Raw genomic sequence first — 24,824 nt, forward strand, 5'->3', positions numbered from 1 at the left:
GGCGCTGTGGGCTGTGGCGACGTATTTTCTCGCCTAATCATAAGGGGGTCGAACGGACCCCCCTCGGTTTTTCACGAATAACTCGCGTAAAATGTGGCCGATCGGGACGACACTTTCAGTATCCTCGGATTAATCATTTTTACACCTACCCTTAAAATTTCATGACCCTGACCCAAATGACCTTTAGGCTTTAACCTGTGACGTACTTTCCGAGACCATATTTGGCCGGAATCGCGATTCGGCGTATGTCGGCTCGCATTAGCCGCGCGTTTGCAGTCTTTCCGTGGTGTCCAGCGTTCGAACATGTGCCTGTGATGGCGGTCCCATGCATTGCAGTGGGAATCAAGGTCACATAAAGGTCAGGTCAAGTCATTGACCTTTGCTGACCTCGGTTGATTTTTTTATTTTTAGAGTTTTACAAGTCGCTAGGCTAGTTTTTGGAGCTGAATTAAAATTTAGCAACCATTTATGAACACTTACGAAGTAGTTTTCGTGCCTTCGTAACATGTTACAAAGCTATCAGAGGCAGATGACACCTACTCAGTTGTACTACAAATACCCGGCTGAACCCCTACTGGTTGACCTGACCTGACCTAACCCGACCTGACCTAAATGCATGAATACATCATCTGTGATCAAAACTAACATGCCATTCGTGATCAGTACCCCGAAAAACCCCATAGCAGCTATACTTTACGACGTTCTAACTGGTCCCGATTTTCCCGACTTTTAGGCCATTGACATGACCTGGAAGGTCAACCTAACGATATTTCTGATATTTGTTATGACCTAGAACCTAACGATATTCTGAATAGATGGTTAATAACAATGATTAGGTAAATAACGTAATATACACATTCACGTAGAAGTTTGGGCGGATTACCGTCGCAAACAAGCCCGACGTGCTCCCGCGCTCCCGCCGCAAACGCATTTGTTTTTATTCTGCCAAGGTCAAGGACTTCAGGACTCGGGGTGAATATCTTTTGAAAAACTAGCTGATATGTGAGTGCTATGAGGCCATCAGTATTTCAACTTTCAAGTACATAATTGCTATGATTTCTTATTATAAGTATGAATTTAACTTTTATATTTTTTGAGGATTTGTATTTTTCGAAATGTTTTCGTTGAAAAAGCTGGAAATGCTCGGTGAGCTCCATCCATATCCCAAGCTTTGGTGTCATTTCCCAAGATCCCAAGACGGAGGCTGAATTCCCAAGATCTTGGGATAAATCCTAAGGAGTGGTCACGCTGTGTTGTCGCACCTGCGCCATGAATGCATTTCTGTAACAAAAAAAAAAGTTGTAGACATACCTTATGATTTTTACCAAACAAACTACTCTTAGTACAATATGAAGTATGCTGCTAAATGTGTCACGTAACTTATATGGCCTTGGTCACTGTCAGATATAGAGCTGAAAGGCCTGGCTACGCTGTGCGTTTTCTGCGTGCGTTTTTTGTGTATGTAATATCGTTCTAGAGAAAAGTTATAAATAAGATAATTTTTGCATTAGTTGTGCATTATTTATATACAAAAGTCAATCAAAGTCTTATATTAACTAAAATTTAACATAACCTTCGCCCCAGTGGGGGGGGCATATGTTACCACCCTGTCGCGTTTTTCGCGTGTAAATAAAAAAGCGCGGTGCGTAGCGCCGCGCCGCTTGGGGTAGCTTTTTGTACATCAATTTTGGACAATGTGTGAAATTTTTGACCCCAGGTCATGTCAGGTCAGGTCACCAGGTCAAGTTAACTGACCAAGCCTAAAAAAAGTTTGCAATCATGTCCAGCCTGCAGTGTTTGTCAGAAAGGTTTCAAACTTGGTGGATTGCATGATGTTATGGGCGCCTACAATTTGTATATCTCGGATTTTTCATATCCGTGACCTAAGGTCAGGTCAGTGGCGTGACCTTACCATTATAAGGCAATGGAGAAAAATGAAAATGCCTCTAGATCCGTGTGTACGCATGGGAACAGTCCAAATATTTCAGAATCACAATGATTTAGTCCACTCGTGATGACCAAGGTGTCATTTTTGCTGATAGCCTCTAGACAGGTCATCTGAGGTCACTTGAGGCTACAAACAGTTTTTTGCCAATAACTCGCGATTGGAAAGAGATAGAACGCTGGGGATGGTCTCATTGTGTTTGTCTTGTTGAGACGCATCGACTGATATATAACATGACCTTTTCCGGTCAGGTCATGACCTTGACCTGAGGTCAAATTTTCAAGTTGACCTTTCAAGGTCAAATTATAGTTCATTCGACGCGTCTCGGCGTGGGGAACACGATTCTGGCAATAGAAATGCCGTGGCTTTTTGTAGTCAAAAGTTATTGTCGAAAAACACTTTTCGTAAAAACAGCTATTTTTGGAGTTTTTGCCCTCTGGAGGCTAAACCGTTGACCTGAGGTCAATATTGATAATGACCTTTTCAAAAGAAGAGCTAAAAAGCTATCGTTTGCTGTTCCATGCGTTTTTCTAGCTACCATAGTTCCTGAGATAGGGGCATTGTTACCGCCGTAGGCCAACAATACCAAAAAGAACATCTGAAATGAAAACGCAATATATTTGGATACTGGTTTTAATAGTAACAGAAGTCGCCTAGACGGGTAACATGAACTAAAACAAAGTCAAATCAATTCAAAAAACGACCATATCTATCGAACAAGTAAAAGCAAATAAAAACATGAAACAAATTTTGAATTATCTGAACTCTCATTCACGTGATCATTTCTCGGTGATATTCCCAGAGTTGAAAACGTTTTGAAAACCGTTCAATGACATATTCAGTTTATGTTCGATCCTTCGTACGAATTCGGTATTTCAATTCGATGGGAAGCTCGATCGTTTCCGTTCGTTTTCTTCGTTTTTCGTTCGGAATTTCCAAAGCTCAGCTTCTCAAACGTTGTAAGTTGTAATGCTGTGCTAGCAGCGCTAACACTTCCGCCTTTAAAACTACTCATAGGTTTTAACCTTCTCTACCTTCTCTAGATGGAAGCACAACCACTATCTTGCGCACAGGGCGCTGTATCAGCTTACCCCCAGTTAGCACCGTGGCCGAGCGCACGAGACCATCTTCGCTCCTTCGCACCACCTTCACCAGACCAAACGGCCATTGCCCCCGGGGAACGGAGGCATCAACGACAACGACAATATCGCCTACTGCTACATTTGATCGAAGGCGCTGATCTGCAGTTCTTTCTTGTAACAAAGGGATGTATTCTTTTCGCCATCGTATCCAAAACTGGTCTGCCATATATTGCGCTTGTCGCCACAATTTTTTCCCAACTGCGTCATTTTTATCAAATAGGCCAGCTGGAATCGAAGAAGATCTCAGCAGTAAGATATCGTTGGGCGTCAGGGGATCGGGGTCTTTTGGATCCGCAGACACCGCTGTTAAGGGGCGACTGTTGAGTATGTACTCCACTTCACATAGAAACGTTTGCAAGCTTTCGTCAGTCAACTTTTGCAGATGCAGTATAAAATCAAGAATTTTTCTCACGCTTCTAATCATGCGCTCCCAAGCGCCACCAAAAGTTGATGCTTGCGGGGGGTTGAAAATCCACTTAACCTGCTTTTCTAACATTGCCGAATGGATTGCGTCACTGTCAGCCAAAAGGTCCAACTCTCTACTTAGCTCTCGCTTGGCACCTACGAGGTTCGTACCACGATCAGATCTGATGGTTCTTATTTGTCCTCTCCTCGCAAGGAACCTGCGAAATGCACAAATGAAGGAGTCGGTTGAAAGGCTGCTGGCAACTTCGATGTGTACAGCACGAGTGCTCAAACAAGAAAAGATGATACCGTATTTTTTAACTTGACTTCGCCCCCGGGCTACGAAAAACGGACCAAAGAGGTCAGTTCCAGTACTTGAAAATGGCGGCTCCAGAGCACAAATGCGGTCAGGAGGTAAGTCGGCCATCTTTTGTGTTTCCGGCTTGCGCTTCATTCTTCTACACCGGACACAGTTTCCGAGGACCCGTCTTACCGCGCTATTTCCTTTTAGAATCCAATACGTCCTTCGTATTTCTGAGAGGACATGCTCTCTACCTCCATGCCCTACATCTTCATGTACCTTTTGTATCAACATGTCGACGACCCTCCCTTTTGCCGGAAGAATAACAGGGTGTTTAGTGGTGTGCTGGGAAGAGGAGTGCCGCAACCTGCCTCCTACGTGGAGGAGGCCGTCGTGGATATAGGGGTCCAGTCGGTAAATGCTGCTTGTTCTACGCAAAAATTCTGAGCTTAAATCAGTCAGTTCTTGCTGGAACGTTGTATGCTGCTCGTGTTTGAGAATGACATGCTCAGCTTCTAAAATGTCCTCTGGCGCAAGGCGACGATTATCACTGGTTTTCTTCCTAAGGTAAGAGCGTATGCGGAGTAACCAGGCGACCACTCGTGTCAGACGTTTCCACGACGAAAAATAATTTATGCATCTACGTATAGGATGGACGTTGTCTGCAGCATTATTTTGTAACATGCACGCGGCCGTCGTGAGCTTTTTCACCTCTGGGTCGTCATCTGGTAGATAACTATCAACGCAGTTCTGTTTTGGTAGATCTCTCGTCTCCCAGAGGAATTGCGGGCCATGCTGCCACTGCATATTCTTAATAAAAATTGACGGGTTCTGACCACGAGAAACATGATCAGCGGGGTTGTCGGCTGACTTCACATGATTCCACTGGTCGGGCGTAGAGCCATCGTGAATTATGGCAAGTCGATTGGCCACAAATACGTGAAATCGTGATGACACATTGCAGATGTATCGAAGGACTGCGGTGCTATCCGTCCAGAAGAAAACACGATCAATTAGAATTTGCAAGGCTCGAACTATTGAGCTGTTAGTCTTCACAGCAAGGGCGGCCGCAGAGAGTTCTAGTCGGGGTATTGTCACGCTTTTTATCGGTGCTAGCCTCGATTTACTTCCCACAATGCTGCATTCGATTCTTCCGGAGATGTCGACTAACCGCAAATAAGAAACTATCCCATATCCTTTCTCACTAGCGTCGGCGAAATGATGGAGCTCTGCTACTGCTATTTCGCCAAGAAAAGACGATTTAAAGCAGCGCCTGATCCTGAGCGTTGATAAAAGTGAAAGATGCTGGAGCCATTTATCCCATTGGTGTCGTAAGGTGGCTGGTATGTCATCGTCCCATCCTAGCCGTATTCGGCTGAGTTCCTGTAATAACACCTTCGCTACCATCAGACAAGGACTTATCAAGCCTAAGGGATCATAGACAGACGCTACGGCTGACAAAACTCCTCTTCTAGTGCGTGGCATCATTGACAGACGCCTGACGTCCACATCAAATCCAAAGGAGTCCTCTTCCACATGCCAGCAAATACCAAGCGCTCGTTCGCAGGGCAAATGATCTTTACACAAGTCCAATGATTTTACTTGCTTTGAACGATCTGATATTGGCACGGCATTTAACACTTTTCTGCTATTGCTAACTATTTTAGCCAAATGGAATCCGCCCATGCTACACAACGATCTGAGTTCTGTTATGAGTTCGACTGCCTTGTCTTCGCTGTCAACGGACTTAAGGCAATCATCGACGTAAAAATTATTGTATATAGTTTGAGAAGCTTCCTGAACGAAATAATGACCATAATCTAGAGCCGTGCGACGAAGTGCATAATTTGCGCAACTGGGGGAAGATGTAGCGCCAAAGATATGTCTTGTCATTCGATATTCTTCCGGCCGAGCGTTCAAATCATTGTTTGGCCACCATAAAAAGCGCAACAAGTTACGATCTTCCTCAGGGATAAGAACCATCATAAACATAGATTCTATGTCACCCATTATGGCTGTACGCTCCTCCCGGAAGCGTGTCAGGACGTCCACCAGTGCATTTGTCATATCTGGTCCTTGTAACAGCACATCATTCAGACTAATGCCTCTATAATTCGCAGCGCAATCAAAAACGATCCGTATCTTGTCTGGCTTGCGATGATGATAAACACCGTGGTGTGGCAAGTACCACGTCTTTCCTTCTGCACCCGAGTCTTCCGCAGGAACCTTCTCCGCATATCCTTTGCTGCACATTTCTTGCATTTGGGCACTGTAATTTTTGAAGAACAATTCGTCTTTAATACATTTTTTCTTTATCGATTCCAATCTTCTCTCGGCCATTACCCGATTACTAGGAAGAACTGGTTTTCCACTTCTTAATGGTAAATTTACTTGATATTTGCCATCAGCAGTCCTGGTACACGACTTGTTGATCTGAACACACCACATCCTATCTTCGACAGATAGTCCCTTCTCTTCTGTCGCTAAGTTGTCAATAATGTTATCCCATTCCTGGGACACCCACAAACTGTTAACACTCGGACCTGTTCCATGTCCAATTCCACTGAGAATCCAGCCGAATCTAGTCTTAATGGCAAATGGCCCACCATTTCGACTGTTGACAACTTGAAGTGGTTCCATTGCTAGAGCAGCATTGCTTCCCAGCAACAGCCCTATTTCCCCTTCTACTGGAGCTATTTCTACCCCTGCTTCATGTAAATAATGCAGGCTGGCAGTGCTCGTGGGAACATCGTTCGAACTGACGGGAATATTTTTTAATGTCAACAAAGGTGGCAATGCTAGGCAGTTGTGATCGTATATATCTTTAGCCACCATCCCTCTAATCACATAACTTGTCAACTGAGTTCGCTGTTGTACTGTAGACAAGGTCATTGTCGTTGATTCTGTCGGATTGCAGCCTAGCTGATCTAGAAGTTGATGCGAGCAAAATGAATGTGTGGATCCAGAATCCAAAAAGGCATTGGTTTTTACAGTCTTCCCTCCTAAAGTTACCAACAGTGGAACAACATGTAATTTGGAACCATGTACCGACACGGAAGTAGAACAAGTGTGCAGCGACATCGCTTCATCAATCTTGGCCCCGGCTTCTTTTCTATGCAAGGATGTGGGATGTCGTCTGTTACAAATGCGACACGTCTTCCTTTGCGCGCATGTGGCTGACATATGTCCGCGCTGCAAACAACCATAGCATAGGCCATGTTGCATTACAAATCGTTGTTTTTCTTGAGTAGGACGATCACCCAGCGCGCTACAATCAGCGATGTCATGCGCCTTATTGCAAAATACGCAGTGCATGCTTGGTGATGAACTGCCCGCAGACGTCTTAGGGATCTTTGATGGCACATTGCTGTCACAATAATAGCTGGACGATGGACATGATGGCGGAAGAAATAAATGTTTCCCATACCAGTGATTTCCCGCTATTCTCGCCATTTTTTCAATAAATAGCACAAAATCTTCGAAATTTGGGATTCTACTCTGAGTTTCTTCTATAAAATCCGCAACATCACGCCATTTATCAGCAATGTCGATAGGAAACCGCCGTAGAATATGTCGTATGGTGCTAGCGTCCACCTCTGCCATGCCATGGGGAATGCTTTTTAGCGAGTTGAGACACCCTCTCAAGAATATAGCAAATTCGTCTAACCCATTTACGTCATCAGATTGAATGATAGGCCAATTAATAATTGTAGCGACCAGCGATGAAACCACCTTTGTTTTATCACCATACCTCTTATCCAAAAGGCGACGCGCCTCCATGTAACCTTCATCCGGCGGCAGATGCAGGCATGTTTTGACGATGTCATTTGGCTTTCCAGTGGTAAGTTGCTCCAAGTAGTACAATCTTTCATCATCAACATCAGTCTTCGACGCTATGTTGCTTTCAAACTGTCTCAAAAAACTTCCATATTTCATTACATCACCATCGAAAGTGTCCATATTCAGTTTTGGTAGATGCATCCGTCTGAACACTTCGCAGGGATCATTCATCTGGGGTACTTTCGTATGGGGCTTAGGATTCGAAACAGCCGGCTCGCTCTGGTCGGTTACGTCGCTTGTTTCGCATTTTCGATTCGTTAACAATGGTTTGGGGCTACTTTCATATTTTGTAAAGACTGCCTGTTCAGCTTTGGATTGTTGAATTTGCATCTCAAGATTTAATTCTGACAGTTCCATTTCCCGTTCACTTATCTGCTTTTGCAATGCATTTCTTTTTTTCGTCCTAATCTTGCTTCCAGACCTGCTGTTCTAGCTTCTTCGATGACAGACGAGCACAATTTCTTCCCAGATTGAGATACGGGAGTGCTGCAGTGGTATTTCGATGACGTTTGTGATGCACTGTCGCCAGGCAAAACTTCATCACAAAGTACGTCTGAATTTTCAAGAATTTCTGAAAGGGCTTCCATGATCTTCTGGTCTAACTTAGCACGATCGGCCAGGCACAAATGTTCCATGGTTAAGGTATCTCGATTAACGAAGGTTACTGAACTATTATCTGTACAATGTTACGTATTAAAACTGTTACCGCCGTAGGCCAACAATACCAAAAAGAACATCTGAAATGAAAACGCAATATATTTGGATACTGGTTTTAATAGTAACAGAAGTCGCCTAGACGGGTAACATGAACTAAAACAAAGTCAAATCAATTCAAAAAACGACCATATCTATCGAACAAGTAAAAGCAAATAAAAACATGAAACAAATTTTGAATTATCTGAACTCTCATTCACGTGATCATTTCTCGGTGATATTCCCAGAGTTGAAAACGTTTTGAAAACCGTTCAATGACATATTCAGTTTATGTTCGATCCTTCGTACGAATTCGGTATTTCAATTCGATGGGAAGCTCGATCGTTTCCGTTCGTTTTCTTCGTTTTTCGTTCGGAATTTCCAAAGCTCAGCTTCTCAAACGTTGTAAGTTGTAATGCTGTGCTAGCAGCGCTAACATAAAACATAACATACCATAAAACATAAATAAATAACATAACATAAAAAGTTTTCTGAAAAATATAATGACAATTGGCAAATTTTGACCTTTGATGACCTCTGGTGACCCCAATATTGCTCAAAGGTGAAAAATGACCGAAATACTTTCAAACGTACGCATTGAGAGCTATCGACTGCTTTTTACCGCGTCTTTCTATCCCTCTTAGTTTTTGAGTTAGAGGTGGGTGGTAACATATGCCCCCCCCCCCCCCCCACTAGGGCGAAGTTGGCTGAGACCGCCACTGGGGCGCGGGATAAAACATCACAAAAACATTGTCGTTTCTTTTTCTAGAACGATATGAAAAACACGCAAAACATGCAAGCTGAAAATGCATAGGGTAGCCAGGCCTTAAGTTTCTTAGAGATTCCATTCAATTTGTTTGAACTTTGATCATAATTCACCTGCCATGTTTTGGCATTCAATATTTCCAAGTGTACTGGACAGTAAAAGCGGGTGCCTACAGGTGGTTTCAGACTCTATCTTAAAATCTCCCTTCATTAAAATAACTAGGCAGATTTGAGATGACATCTGGAATGGCCTGTGGGCACCTGCCTTGCTTGCACTAGGTTTATAGCTAGGTATCTATATTCTATTTTCATAAGGTCATTGAATGTTTTTGAAAGCTTATTTCATTTATAACATTGTTCACTTTTAATTTGGATATTAAAATTGAGCTCAGCCTCAGGGTCTAAGGCATGGGACAGCTGTTGAATTGAATTGGACTTTTTCTAAGCAATGTGTTGCTTGCTGAGTGAGGCCACATAATGATATCATGGTTTGGCTCTGTGTGCAAGAGAAAACCCTTCTCTACACATTTTCAAGATGGAAATTTTCTAAATGTTATGTACAGGCAATACACCCATGCTAAATTACAAGCAGAGGGACATTTCATTTGGGAGTTAGGCATTCCAATTGACATCAAGTTCCTTACATTATGAGTGACATGCCTCTGACTAGTGTTACTTAATAGCTTTTGCATGCTTTGTGTACCTACCTTTTCTTGCTGGTCACTGTTCAATTAGCTGATCTGTTGTGTAGTCATATTGCTGTTTGGTATCGTCATTGTGTTTTATTCTATTACTTTTTTACACAGGACAAGTCGAGCATTGTGAGTCAAGATGTTGGAGGAACCAGGCATTGAGGATCCTGATGTAATGAAGGAGGTTCCATTGAAGGTAACCATGTTCCATGCAGAATGGACATTATTGCTGTAATACCCTTACCTACATTTTTTCTTGTGCCTGTTATGATATTCAGTACCTATAAATGGTAACAGGCTTTTGAGTTGTATAATATCAGTCCACTGCCTACTACCACAACATGCTTTGACAATTTTCCCCAAAAATTGGTGATCCATTTACTTCATGTGTTTGGATTTTATTTCTCTCAATAAATTTTTGTGCCACTGGGAAGCAATTTTACTTCAGTGGAGCAGTTCATGTAGCAATGCTGTTTACAAATCTGCTCATTTTGTGTTTGTATTATTGGTTTTGACAGACAAGAATAAGTTCTGATTACTCTCAATACTTAATAAAAATTGTCTACAATTATGGGCTCAATTTTGCATTTTATCAGCCTTCGACAATTTCCCACTGATGATGGCTTTTGTTATTGGATGGTAAAGCTCAAAGGCTATGCATGCCTAGAATTGTCATTATCAAATGTTCAGTGCACATGTCTGACCAAGACCTGTCTGACATTATTTACATTATGGGCAATAATTTACACAAGGGCTGGATCTGCGTGTCTGTGCTGTCTGGTGCCACCGTGCAGTCTGTGACCATGTCCCCCTCTGCCGCAGCCGGGCAGGCCGGAGGAGCCGGACGGGGACGCGGCCGCCAGCCAACTGGTGGTCGACATCTCGGACGCCCTCAGTGAACGCGAGAAGGTCAAATTTACCGTACACACCAAGGTAGGTCAGCCAAGTATCGCATTAGGGTCTACTCTAGTGTTTTGTCGTAACGACGGCAGTTTTATGGGCACGTAATGACTCCGCCGTAAACGCACCATTAAACCCTAACAAACAGGATCGTTTTTTAAGCTGTTTGGTGATAGAGTTGACTAGAGGCATCGTTCTGAAACCATTCATAATGACTGTATTCAGGTAGATCCCAGTGTGCCTTACTAGACATCGATGACGTATGTCTTCTGTGTCGTGTATCGCGCAGACGACGCTGACGTGTTTCGCCAAGTCGGAGTTTTCCGTGGTCCGACAGCACGAGGAGTTCCGATGGCTGCACAGTGCACTCGAGGAGAACGCAGACTACTGCGGCTTTATCGTGAGTGCCGGCTCGCCACCGGGTCCAGTCCTGACTGGTGTAGCGGCACTTTAGCATCAGTTATGCAGAATCACGCTCACCTTCGCAAATGAGGCTCACTGGGTTAGCTTTTTATGTTTTATTCCTCTTAGACATATTATTTTGTGCAATATGGCTTTAACTTATTTTGCATTTATCGAGACTTATCGATGTTAAATTGTATGCATACTTTTTATTCAGCCATAAGTGTTGCTATTTCACTCGATTTATCGTTGATACACGCTGTCACTGGCTATGCCAGTGACCGGCATGTACTGACTTGTCCCTTGTGTCGTGTGCAGATTCCTCCTGCGCCGCCCCGGCCCGACTTTGACGCCTCCCGAGAGAAGCTACAGAAGCTGGGCGACAGCGAGGGCAACATGACCAAGGAGGAGTTCAACAAGATGAAGCAGGAACTCGAACAGTCAGTTTACAGTTGGCTATGCTCACACGCAGCTCACACGCTCAAAATGGTCTTAAAATACTTGTTACTGTGCTAATTAATCATTTGCATCAGTTTGCTGTATTCATACGGCAGACAATTTTTTTTTTTTTGCTCTCTGCTCACTGCTATACCAGCTACCCTAAATCGTGCGATGTTGACTTCCCGAGACCGAACATTCTAAGTCTGCTATCATTCTTCTGAACTCATGGGTGTTTCTCATTGATGTAGGTATCTAGACACTGCTTCGTGTATCCTTTCAAGCTTAGGTACTAAGTACTAATACACCTTTTTGCATTTTAGTTCAACCATTCGCCAAAACTGTTTGAGGAGCCATTTCGACAATCGGCATTGAGCGCAACTATTCCGGCGTGGTGCGTTTCATTTCAGCCATTCAGCAAAACAGATTGAACACTGAAATGAACGATCTGCAAAACAGTTTAACAGTTCGCCAGACTTCGGCATAGAGGGAGCCAGCTCGGCATATGACGAATAGTTTCGACCATTGACGATTTGTTTTGCACAATGTTGAACCATTCGTTCAATGTCGATTTGTAGAGGAAGATCGCCGAATAGTTATGCACAATGGTAATTCTTTGTGACCAACCGCCCATTTGTAACGCCACCTATATGGCGAACGTGTACAAATGTTTGGGGAATATTTGTTTCTGGTCCCTAAAAAGCTGTTTCTGGCACCTAATTGCTGATCAGCCCCAAAATGCTTATTCGACCCTAATTTCTGAATCTGGCACCTAATTGCTTCCACACAGCCTAAAGTTGCCAGATCGTCTAGTTGAACTCCGTATTTGCTGTTTGCTGATTCAGCACCAAAACCAAAACATCCAGCACCTATTTTATTCCACGTTTGCCTACCTAATTCGCGTAATCTTCCTGATTTTATGTATCCTAACAAACATGAACGTTGCATTCGGTGATGTCAAGTGCCATTTTCGCCAGTGGAGATAATGATTAATGCCATTTCTAGCCAAAAGAGAATCACTAGCCAGCTATGGTGCAGCATAGCAAGACGCTCCTATACCAGCCCGCTATGTAGAGACTAGAGATTATTGCACCCTCAGCCATTTTAACGTGAAAAGTTTGGATCCGTCACTTCCAGCCAGGCTCTCAGGTCATAAACTGGAGTAAAGCAAAATGTAAACTCTGAACAGACATGCCCCGCAACCGGCCCTCTTTTCATCAATATTATTAGCTTTCTGCAATCATCGTCTGACTCCATCTCGATCAAACGCAGCATCCGGTTTCTACAGGGGCGTTTGACTGACCGGCCACACAATAACCAAAAACAAAATCAAAGCTTCATGCACACATATGACATAAGTAAGAAACGGATGAAAAAGGCACAACCACGGCACAACTCTGCGCGGCAAACAACGGACAATGTCCCACGCAAGATCCCGCGTTTCTTCAGCGGCCTTGAACGGAATGAAAATATTACATTTCTTTTTTGGAGCTATTTGATGACGTCAAAAAATACAATACCCGTTTTAATGGTCAAAATCGAGACAATTACTCACAAAAATGTTTCCCTTTAAGCATTACAAATAAATGCTTTTAAATATTTAAATGACATTGTTTTTTTTCAAACAAATCAATATTATTTGCTTACTTAAACGTCATATACAATGCTGAGATCACTACGGGGCTGTCTTAGAGTGTAGCTGCACTGGCAGCCTTTAGGCTAGACTCCAGGGGTCATTATACCAGAACAACATGATTCTACCAGCCAGTAGTTCATTTTTCTACTAGATTGGTGCTACGCTCAGCATTTAGGTGCCAGATTGAGAAAAAAGAGTAAGACGTACCGATGAATAGGTGCCAGAAACAGCTAATTAAGGTCATTTTCCATGATTGGTGCTGGTATCCACCAAATAGGTGCTGAGGACCAATTTTGGGGCGAGTCAGCTTTTAGGTGCCAGAAATAGCTTTTCTGGGACGCAATTAAATGGCGTCCCAAATGTTTTGCCCAATGGTCAAAAGCTAACGCAAAAAGGTGTACTTCTAACTCTTCGTGATGCTCCTGACATTTTCCTGTCGTTTTCAGGGAATACTTGGCCACATTCAAGAAGACGGTGGCGATGCACGAGACGTTTTTGACGCGGCTGGCTGCACACCCGGTGTTCCGCCACGATCACAACTTCCGAGTGTTTCTGGAGTACGACCAAGACGTGAGTGCACTGCCCTGTGCCGTAACGGCTGTTGGATCAGGAGTGTAGTTTGCGGCGATGTTCAATGTCAGCCGAAGTCTTTACATTGACGCCACTTTGATATTACTTCGTTAGAACTACACTGGCTGACTTTTGAAGCTATGACTGAAGCTGGAAGTGGACCTAGGGTTGAAATGACTGCGTATGTTGCACAGTAACTACGATTTTTGATACTTTTAACGATAATTACCATGTCTCTTTCCAGCTGTCCGTTCGCGGTAAGAACCGTAAGGAGCGTCTGGAGGGTCTGATGAAGTCGCTCTCCAAGACCACGGACGAGCTGCTGCTGCAGGCCACCCAGCGCGACGTGGATGACTTCTTCGAGCACGAGAGGAGCTTCGTGCTCGTCTACCACGAGCAGATTAAAGAGGCCACCCACCGCGCCGACCGCATGACGCGCGCCAGAAAAAGTGAGGAGTCGCTTCAGAGACTTTGAGGCTCCCTTATCTGGGCGTGGTGATAGGCTGGTTAGGTTTGGTGTTAGTAATGATAAATGTGAATTATGCCACTTGGCTGTGATGTTCTGCTTTAGGAACGACTTACAGTTGAAGCTTGAGTAGTTGCAAGAATATTAATTATCTCCTATTTTCTTAACCTTTTTCTCACGTACTTTCATTATATGCTCTGACGGATGGCAGTAAGTGTAAACCTGTCATGATAATATGATCACAGTATAATAGTGATACTGTTAGGAACATGGATGCCCTTGTATCCCCCACGCCACCAAACCTGACGGCCGTTCTCACCGAATGCCCTTTATATCACAGGCGTGGCCGACTCGTACATCAAAGTATCGGACGCCGCCTCACAGCTGGGTACCATCGAGTCGCAGCGGCTGGACCGGTTTCTGCACAGCGTGGCAGAGCTGTTTGAGCGAGTCAGGGTGAGTCATGGCCAGCTGTTTTAGAGAGTCACGGTGAGTCGTGACCTCATTGTCAGAATGAGTCGTGGAAGGAGTGAATCAATTCCGTGGTGGTTACAGCAGTTCAGCGAGTGGGCAGTTGTATAGTTCGTGACAATTCCAACTATTAGTCGTTATCCTTTCTCTAATGTTCTAGCTGTCGAATTAAATGCCAGTTATTTCTGAACAACGAGTGTTTTCGGCTACTTTTGTACAAAGGATTGCATGTTTTAATTGGAAGATAACGAAATTTATCTCATTGCTCTGGACACCTTGATATTTGAAACCATAGATAACATGAATCATATTATCTATGTTGAAACTAAAGCTACCTTGACTTAAAATTAAAAACCTCATCATTTGTTATCGGCTTCACGTTCCACTGTACAGATCTCTCCAGATACGGCAGCCCACCTCTGCGCAGCACACTAGACGTGACTGAACGGAATGGCATTTGTGCAGCTGGGCACCGCCACCTGTTGAGGTCTCGTCGAATCCAATTCCAATCGCCAGCCATCTGGCTGTCAGTGCGACGCTAGCCCCCGGTTGGGACATTGCACCGTGCTAGTAAACGACATCTGGGGCTGGATGAGGAATATGCCTGGAATAGAGTAAGGAGAATCAGCATCGGGAAGGTGGTGGTTGGCAAATGACCAGTGGCCGTTGAAGTTGTTCCTACGATTGTCTTAAAAAGGATTGCTATTTCTACATATGTATCACTGAAGTGCTTTCTTCAAAGATACATCAGTACTGAATTTAAGTACAGTAAGGCCATTTCCCACCTTTTCTATGAAAATTAGAACTTAAAAAAATCAGTAGACCATTTTTCAAAAAAAAAAAATAGTTACATCCTCTGGCGGCTTTTTTCTACATCCTCCCCCAAACGCAAAATGGATTTGGCCACACTGATCTGGGCTCCTGTACTCTCGGGAATCGTTCAGTGAGGAAGATTGGTGCTAGCTAAGAGATTTCCATAGAGCGAGAACAGAGTAGCCGTATTAAGATCTTTGGAGTAGGTAATATTGAACTTGACATGATGCATGAGCGACGAACATTGATGGAGTTCGAGCGCTTATAAGTTCTTAGTAGGTATCATCATCACTGGCATAAGACGCATAATGGTAATGTTAAGCATGTAGAGTCGTAGACGTTCCTAAATATGAAGACGATCATTATGGTGACCTCTATAGACTCGTTAGCGTCTCGCCTTGCTACTACATAGATCCTCACTCCTTTATCTCTCTCCGCCCTTAGAAAGCCGAGAACCGCGTGGCCTCTGACGAGGACCTGAAGCTGTCCGACCTGCTGCGGTACTACCAGCGGGACGCCACGGCCGTCAAGGCGCTGCTCTACCGCCGGCTGAGGCTGCTCTCCGACTACGAGCAGGCCAATAAGTCACTGGAGAAGGCGCGCTCTCGCAACCGGGAGGTACACGCGGTGAGTGAGGGATGGGGAGGACCTCAGAGGGGTGGAGGGGACGTGCAGTGATCAGGAGTGTCGTACTAGGCTGTAGTGGTATGTAGAGTGCCGTACTAACCTGACCTCATAATTACGGAGCGAGCGAAGCGAGCGTAGTCTTTCCTTAGATTAACGGAAATTTCTGAGTATGAGCGGCCGGCCGGCCGGCCGGCCGGCCGGCCGGCCGTGGTCACGCTTTTGCGAGGCTTATATCTCAGCAACCACTTGACCGATTTACACGCGGTAATTTTTGTAGGGTAGCTTCATTCCTTCTACCAAGTATTGGACTATTCCCGATGCATGTGGGTGACTCCTTATGCACGTGCCACGTGCAAAACGAAGAGGTGTCACTTTTGTAATTGTTGCAATATCTCGGTAACTACTTGGCCGATTGCGCTGAAAGTTGGCATGTAGGTAGGCACCCACTAGGCACTGCATATACATGTGCCAGAGTTGGGGTGCTGCTGCACGTGCGCACGTGCAGGGGTCGTTTCCAGATCTCGAGAACGGCTGGACCGATTGCGCTCAAATTTGGTACACGGTTAGGGACCGGTTAGTAGGGTGCCGTGCACAAGTCAGTTGGGACCCATTTTGCACGTGCGCACGTGCAGGGTGCCGCTTCCAGATCTCGAGAACGGCTGGGCCGATTGTGCCCAAATTTGGCACATCGCTAGAGACCAGTTAGTAGGGTGCCGTGCACAAGTCAATTGGAGGTACCCCCTCGCAATTTCGCACGTGCAAGGCCCACCCTCTCGCTCGCTCCGTTAGTCGCCCCAAAAGGCGTTATACTGGTATTATGAGAGGGAGTGGATAAGGAACATGTTTTACGTAGCCCCCTCTAACAAATGTCTGAGTTACTAATCACTAGGTGTATACCATGGACGTTGTAAACTATCTGTCCGCCCGCCCACCATGCCACGACAATATCCCGTCAAAGTCCATGTGATGTCCATGTAAATTGTAATTCTGGGCAGCACCACGTCACACCACACATAAGTTACTCTAATCCGCGTCTAAAAACCCCAACCATCCCACCTCTGACCACGCTGGCCGGTGTCGGAGGCAGCTGCAGCGGCCGCTCCGCAGCCTCGGTTACGGCGGCTCGCGCTGCTTTCTCCAGTGGGTGGCGCCACTGCGGCGACGGTGGCGCGCTCCAGTCGCCGTCACACGCCGCGTGAGGGCGCCCCCTCACCGGGCAGGGACTGTGTGTGGGCGTCTGGTGATGGTTTGGCGTAACTGATGTCCAGGGGTTGTGGCATGGCGTGGTTTGATGGGATAGCGAGTTATGATTTGTGAGTTACCGGCTGCTTGGCTGGTGAGCCGTGGTAAGCTATCTGTATGGGTGACATGCGGTGTGCTGATGGGGCTGGACTGGTGACGTATGCTATGTCGTCAGTCGTGGTGTGCTCAGTCTTGGATTGGTTCGGTGTATGGAGTGCTGGCGCTAATCGGTTGTGATTTGCCGAGTGCTGAGTCGGCGAGGTGTAGTTTGGTCTTTGGTTGGCGGTTATGTGTGCGGCTGACTGCTGTGACTTGTGGAGTGTGATCTGCAGCGTGCAGCGTGCCGACTGGGCTGGGGTGGCTGGTGTCCAGTTAGGTGATGGTTTATGTTCGCTCAGGTGATGGTTTGTGTTTGGTAGGTGATTTTTCCTATTTGTTTGGGTGGATGATTGTTTGGTGGGATGTTCGGTAGAAGACCAGCATTGGGCTGTTTAAAGTGGTGAAATGTCACTTCGCAAGACGCTTCTACCTCCACTCTGAGGGCTGATAGCTTTCTGAATTGTTATCCTAACATTTCTTATCATTCATTTATATCGATTGAATTATTTCATCGAATGGAAAGGACTTTATGATGATCTGGTCAATTCAATATATTATTTTAACCGGTTTATTGAACCGACTGCATTGAATATAGCAGTCGACCAACAGCAGACAGCGATGAGCGACTAACAGCTCGCATTACTAACAGCTCACCGCCAGCCGAGGCTGTCAATGTAATATGGACATGGTCGCTTTATGTATGCGTTCTTTGCTCAATGTCCCCTCCACTGAGCAGTCCACTGAGCTGCAAAGTACCGTTGATAATTCACCGACGGCACCGTCACTGCAGATCTCCATTGGCATTAGAGGACTTGTGTATCCGCCCCAGTAGCTTTGTCATTACATTAGGGGCGAAACTCGGACATGCCCTCACGACTAAAAGCTCTATACCTTGAATCATTTGTGAGCCTGCGCCAGGGCTCGAATCTCCCAGTTTAGCTCATCGCTAGTTTTTGGCGAGGTTTTGAATTAGACACTGCAAAAGTCACGGTGTTATGTGTCGGTGTCAATCCGGCTCGCAATAACGCCGTGTATATTTTGAGCTGACGCCCAACACCTCATTCACTTATACCGGGACAATGCCGGATGCTCCTCCGGAAAACCCGTACCCTACACGGCCACCCACCCCTGTCCATAATTACCCGACATCTCTGTTGACCCGCCCGCACTGGAACACTGAACACAGAATGCTGCTCAACAAAGGATAGGATGTCTCTTTTTATCGCTCTCCCTCCCCCTCCTCTCCTTCATCCCCTCTCTCTCTCTCTCTCTCTCTCCCTCTCTCTTTCTTTCTTTCTCTCTTTCTCTCTTTCTCTCTTTCTTTCTCTCTCTCTCTCTCTCTCTCTCTCTCTCTCTCTCTCTCTCTCTCTCTCTCTCTCTCTCTCTCTCTCTCTCTCTCTCTCTGTCTCTCTGTCTCTCTGTCTCTCTGTCTCTCTGTCTCTCTGTCTCTCTCTCTCTCTCTCTCTCTGTCTCTCTCTCTCTCTGTCTCTCTGTCTCTCTGTCTCTCTCTCTCTCTCTCTCTCTCTCTCTCTCTCTCTCTCTCTCTCTCTCTCTCTCTCTCTCTCTCGTTTTCAGGAACATGTCTAACGACAAATTATAATCTCTGCTGTGCCGATGGTGTGGGTGATTGCTTTATCCTGGTGCTCATGGGATGATGCTATCAGCTGTGTACCTCGATCGTTCTTTTTGTCCAAAACTATGTACTATATTCACATCGCAGACTCTATTACTGCTTGCTTAGGCTGTGGAAGTTGTAGAGGTAAGGTTCCTCGTGTTTTTAATGCATGCGGCACTTTTTATTATTCTAGCTAGCATGATGTGATTTTTATCGTAATTGATTATCATAATTGTCATGTTCCTTTAACCAGAGGCTTTAACATTTACGCTTCTCTTGGGTAAACATCCAGGGGCAGAATCCAACATCAGACGTAACCGAAATGTCACTTGAACTGGCATTGCTTGGCGGCGAGCGGTCGCTGATTGTATGCTATTTGTGGAAACCCGGATACGACTATTCTGTATTATTTGCAATCATTTAGACAAATGACATTGTCTGTTAGCTGCCTAGTTTATTAGATTAATAACGCTTATGTTTGATGTAGTGTAGATATAGTCTGTTGGGGTATGTCCCGTGTATTTCATGATTGGCGTCCACATTGGCGTCATTCAACATTCCCTGGGGCCATCAGTTCCACATTCGTAGTCACCAGTCGGGCTGTTGTGTTAAACAATTTGCTGATCTTATTACCGTGGGGCTTGTTTTTGATTGTGACTTTATTTGGCTCAGCGTGCGTCATCCACCACACACGTCATTTTGCGATTTTTTTTTCTCAATAAAAGATAGTCTTCAAAGGGTGATTATCGATAGAGAGCAGCTCCCTCTGTATTAATATTGACTCGACGGTACGCACGATTGTACGTGCGCGACTTTTCACAGGCCGAACTGGCACAACAGGCAGCCTGTGAACGCTTTGAGCAAATCTCCACGAAGGCGAAGGAGGGTAAGTGCATTAATCTAAAACGATGTGTTCTCGAAACAATGCCAGCACCAATCAGCTTCAAAAGCCTGTCTTCACGCAAAAGGTTATAACTGCTCGATATCGCTGGTGTTTTTATGTCTGAGGCTTGCTGTTTTCTCGCAACTCATAATAGCAGCAAGGGAACGCAATGAAGCAAGCATGATTCTATGAACAAATGTATGTACCACATCCTTAAGAAGATTATTCTGCGCTTTCTTATGGTATGGGTAGTGCTGGGATGTATATCGTAAATCTGGGGCTTTCCAATAATCTCGTCTACCTATCACCTGGTGATATCTCGTTATTAATGCATCAATTGATGTAAACAGTTAACGTTTCTACACAACTAACTATTTACTTGGATATTATTGTGTTGGATAATATTAGTTATTAAATTTGACATGCGTTGCAGAGTTGACCAGTTTCAAGACGCGACGAGTAGCCGCCTTCAAGAAACACCTCGTTGAGCTATCCGAGCTGGAAATCAAGCAGGCCAAAGTAAGTTTCAATTGCCTCACTTCGCTTCGTTTATTTTGAGATATTCATAAGCGCCTTTGCACTCTTTCCGCGAATGCTTTATTCATTCTTCTTTGCCCATTTTCTGTAATTTAGTTTTTTTTTAAAGCATGTAATGAGCTTTGCATTCGTGCCAGAGTTGTTAGCGCCTAGCGGTAGTTGCTAAAGATGGTAAGAATGGCCTCATGTTGTGACAAAATTATATATTATCGTCATTGTGATAACACTTTGATCGCATACAGTGCCACATTACGATGAAAATGTTTGCAGTTTAGTCATCCACATTATTTGACTGTACACAACACCCATTTCAATTTTACCCATGCTTCCGTTTTTTTTTCAAATGCTGTTTCGTCTGACTTTGTGTGTGTCGTGAATTGACTCATGTTTACCGGTGCCCTCAGTCCCAGGTGGAGCTCTTGCGAACATCACTATCGTCTCTGAAGGCGCTATCTTAGCCGTCTGGAATGATGTGCGGGCCGCCTGGACGTCAGTGCTGCTGACGTTGATGACGTGGAACGTTAGTGTCACCGTGTCAGTAATGTGCAGTTGCGTCACTGACGTGGGCTGTCAGCAACAGGGTCGCCGCGAAACTCCTAACAAAGCGGTGCTGACAAACCACTCCCCTATCGGCCACCTATGTGTGCAGATGCGCCGTCTCCTGAGTGAAGGTGGAGTAGAGTGTACGCGGGTGGCGCGACCGGCGACAAGGCCACTGTGCAGTCTCATACATCTGTGCAGCCTCATACTATGGGTCAGTCGACACGGCGTGCGATGCTCGCCTGCCGGCTGAATTCACGAGAGTGAAGTGGAAATGAGTGGAAAGCGGCGTTGAAAGGCTTAGTTGGCGCCCTCGGGAGAGCTTACACATGGAAAAGACGTGGCAAACTCTGCCGCTCCTGGCATCGCGTTTGCAACCATTGATATCGTGTGAGGCGTGGCCTAGTGTCAGAACTGGTGTCTTAGACATTCCATCTACTTTTTACCTTGGGCTGTGGCCGTCGAGTGACCACTCTGCCCGGCGCTGGCTGCTGGGACACTTGTCGTCGTTGTTGTATACCTCTGTTACCCTGCACTCTACACAGCGACTTGCGGCGAATGTTACGAAGAGCATGACGTTGTTCGTTAAAACTCACGATTAGAGATGCCTTAGTTCGTGATGACTTATGTTGTTTGTATGCTGGTTGCAACGCCCGCCAAAACGACGGGTTTGGGGATTCGTAAAATGCTGGGCTGTTTGCCAAGTACCACTGGTCATGGTTTATTAACATTAATTGTCCCGGCAAAGTTATAACTGTTATTTGTGCTGGTTGAGCTCTGTTGGAAGAATCGACCGCTTTATATATATAATATTTTACTTTTGCGGGATGCATGATGGATCCCGACTTTGTAGTATTACTGTGCTATTTACTTATACATATTAGTGTATGCTTATATAGCCATGCAAGGTTTACCTTACCACTAAATCGATAAAGTGCTCCTCGATGTGATGCTTCTTTTGCCGTATATTGGGGTGTTTGACGTATATTCTGTAGTTTTTGTTGCATTCTGAGCTGGCCCACAGCCCCTCCCTTTGTGCTGGCGTAACTTGAGAACAAGTTATTGAAGACAGGTTATGGAGGACAAGTTGTTGAGGTCGTTATTGTGCGCAGTCTCCTCTGCTGGACGTCATGATATTGCATGACTTCTGAACCGACAAACAGATGTAGTGTACCGTATTGGACAAGTGACTTTCTCGGTAGCCGACCTTATAAAGCTCACGCCGATAAGTCGGCGCTGCACTATCGTTATTCAGTGTCGTTATACTGTGACGCATGATTTGAACGCTTTGAACATAGCAATGTTAATGGAAATATATGAAAGGCAATGAAACATGTATTGTGACGTACGGGGAAGGCCAGAACTTTTGTGTTACGTGTCATTTTGCAAATAACCCCCACGCGTATGTCCCGTCAGTGTAAAATGTTACAATTCGCCGTGTTCCTGTTTATTACGAGCTGGGCTATCAGCTTACGTCTTATTTACAATGAGCGTAAAAGGCGCTCACGTATACATATGCTACAATGTTAGTCACTAAGGACACGCACGGGAGAAATCCGCCTACAACACTGACCTTTTCAGGTTGTTCATGATCTTTTTGGCAATGCCAGCAGGCTCGACAAGCGGCAGCTATATGCTAGATGCGAAATCCAGGTCTGAAATTGAGCTCATGCACATTTGGTTGACAGATGACGATTTTGCTCGTGATATGCATGACCGCTGCGTGCTCACCAGTTTATCTGACAGTTTTCAGGGGCAGATATGCTTCTTGACTCGGGAACAGGTGCGACGGAACGCCTTCCTGAAGTCTCTGCTGAAGATGACGCACACGAGGGGAGTGCAGATGGCCGTGATACCCCCGCTGCTGATGACTAGCGAGAACAGCACGTAGCGCGCCCCGGGCAGTATAACACACTGCGCCTTCAGACTCTTCTCGTAATGGACTGCGGCGATGTAAGGAGTAAAAGAGATGAAGAAAGTCGCCAGGAAGGCGACCAGGGCCATCGTGGCCACGATATCCACCCTGCCGATCGGGGGAACGCTGGTCAGTGTGATTCTGGGCACGATTCGGGGCCTCTGAGCGATGTTGGTGGACCTCTCTGGACTCTGCGCTGTTGTTGAGGGCGTCGGGTCCTCAGACGATCTGCTGCTGGCGACCTTAGAACTCCACGCCATCTTAGGGGTCGAGGAACTGGCACCACAGGCCGTCCGCGCCGCTTCCTCGACGGCGGTGACGAGGGGCAGTTGCTGCTGGGAGGTCAGGGGGCGGTCGGGCCGTGAGGTCCCAGACTGTGTTGTCTGGGTGTTCGTAGCTGCTGGCGATGATCCATCAGTGGCCGAGTGCTCTTCGCCAGCCGTGCAGCGGATCGAGCCTTCCAAGGGTGTAATCGGTGCGACCGAGGATTTTATGTTACCTCTGGCTTTGTCAGACAAGACATTGGTTGATTTGTTTTCTTCATTAGATGCTTGTTTAGGAGACTGATATGTCCATGCCGGTACTGTGAGCCTATCCTGGGCAGTCGTGCCCAGTTTGACAGGATGGAGATGCCGTTGTGCCGATGATGACAGGCGGCCCCGATGACTCGCCGGCCGGCCCAACGCCTGCTTACTGGAAGATACGCCTGAGTTTTCAGCATGCTGGTTGACACGTATATGTGATTTGAAAGATCGATATGCGATGTTAACGTAAGAAAAGCCGATTATGCTAAGCCCGACTACATACTCAAGAACCAGACTGATAAGGGTCTCTAGTTCTCTCTCCCTCTTAGCGACCCGATTGATGGGCCAGTTGTCAGGCGTCCAAGCGAACAGCGTTCCACACTGCCCATGGTCCTCTCGCCGCTTCGCCATCAGCCTTATCGCGCAGGGTAGCAGTGCGATGGTGGTGAACAGCAGGATGCTCTTGCGCACCGGTGGGTAGCTGTGATTTCTTATCACGGTGAGGTAGCGCAGCAACGTAATCGTCACAATGATGCCGAAGCTGATCGACCTTGTACATTTTACGACGTAGAAGCGTATGGCACAGTTGAGCGGTGATATAATGTGATCATTCCAGCCCTCGGCCATAGGGAAAAGCGTCTAAAGGATGTTATTCAAGCAGAGAAGGGACGCAAGGAAGTTGATCACCGTATGCAGTTGGCGTTCCATAACGATAACTAATACGACCGTGAGGTTTAGTGTAATGGCCATTATGACACTAAAGACAACCACCGAGATGAAGACGGGATACATGGCCTTCGGGTCATCCTTGTCCTCTGCCGACCTCAGCTGGCAGACGTCCCTCGTGCTGTTGTCCGGCTGGGTAGTGACGTAGCAGAGGAGCAGCTCCTGAACGCGCCGGATGCACTCGGGGGAGAGTTTGTCCCAGAGCGCCGCTCCGGACATTGTGTCACCTCGGCGACCGACGCGCGACTGACCCGCCACGGGAGCCGACCGCCGTCTCCTTCGCTGGGATTGATCCGTTCGTAACAGCTACGCTCAACCTTCTACCCATTCACTTTGACATTAGCCATCGCCGAAGGTTTTCTTCCTACGCCCCGGACGAGGGGGGTTATCCAAGCGCCCCTTGCCGTCTCGCTCCTAATTGAACTAAAGCTTCATGGGTGTTCGCCGTCGCGGGCACGCAGTTACTGGTGCCAGTTTTAATATTTCCAAAATGGTCTCATTCTATCCATCCATCAGCGATTCAGGCGTTAGGTATGTGACAAATCGACCCGCCGCCGCGGCTGGCCATCGCCGTGACCCAGGTCAAGGGACGGCGTGCACTCTATTCTACACCTCAAAGTTACCGTCTGATAATAAT

General features: G+C 46.0%; 1 protein-coding gene across 6 annotated transcripts; it reads left to right on the top strand.

The window, feature by feature from the left end:
- The first annotated feature begins 1,253 nt into the window (after positions 1 to 1,253).
- Positions 1,254 to 22,354, top strand: LOC122386806 (sorting nexin-32-like). 6 transcript variants are annotated; one of them, XM_043376437.1, is made up of 13 exons: positions 7,604 to 7,634; positions 8,103 to 8,180; positions 9,898 to 9,979; positions 10,606 to 10,716; positions 10,973 to 11,083; positions 11,404 to 11,525; positions 13,606 to 13,729; positions 13,974 to 14,178; positions 14,536 to 14,651; positions 15,924 to 16,106; positions 19,885 to 19,948; positions 20,379 to 20,464; positions 20,887 to 22,354. In XM_043376437.1, exons 3-13 carry the CDS (start codon positions 9,923 to 9,925, stop codon positions 20,938 to 20,940), a joined length of 1,233 nt encoding a protein of 410 aa, XP_043232372.1. In that variant the 5' UTR covers positions 7,604 to 7,634; positions 8,103 to 8,180; positions 9,898 to 9,922; the 3' UTR covers positions 20,941 to 22,354. The 6 variants fall into 6 exon arrangements, with proteins under 6 accessions (XP_043232373.1, XP_043232377.1, XP_043232372.1 ...); XM_043376438.1 differs by lacking the exons at positions 7,604 to 7,634; positions 8,103 to 8,180 and adding an exon at positions 1,254 to 1,354; XM_043376442.1 differs by lacking the exons at positions 7,604 to 7,634; positions 8,103 to 8,180 and adding an exon at positions 1,327 to 1,342.
- The last annotated feature ends 2,470 nt before the right edge of the window (positions 22,355 to 24,824 follow it).

The sequence above is a fragment of the Amphibalanus amphitrite genome, unplaced genomic scaffold (assembly GCF_019059575.1).
Source record: "Amphibalanus amphitrite isolate SeventyFive unplaced genomic scaffold, NRLGWU_Aamphi_draft 000263F_arrow, whole genome shotgun sequence".
Lineage (NCBI taxonomy): Eukaryota > Metazoa > Arthropoda > Thecostraca > Balanomorpha > Balanidae > Amphibalanus > Amphibalanus amphitrite.

Bases quoted from the DNA above. Each gene is read 5' to 3' on its own strand.
- LOC122386806 (XM_043376438.1), top strand. From the start codon at position 9,923: ATGTTGGAGGAACCAGGCATTGAGGATCCTGATGTAATGAAGGAGGTT. The intron at 9,980-10,605 runs GTAACCATGTTC...CCTCTGCCGCAG, and splicing joins TGAAGGAGGTTCCATTGAAG to CCGGGCAGGCCGGAGGAGCC. The intron at 11,084-11,403 runs GTGAGTGCCGGC...TGTCGTGTGCAG, and splicing joins CAGACTACTGCGGCTTTATC to ATTCCTCCTGCGCCGCCCCG.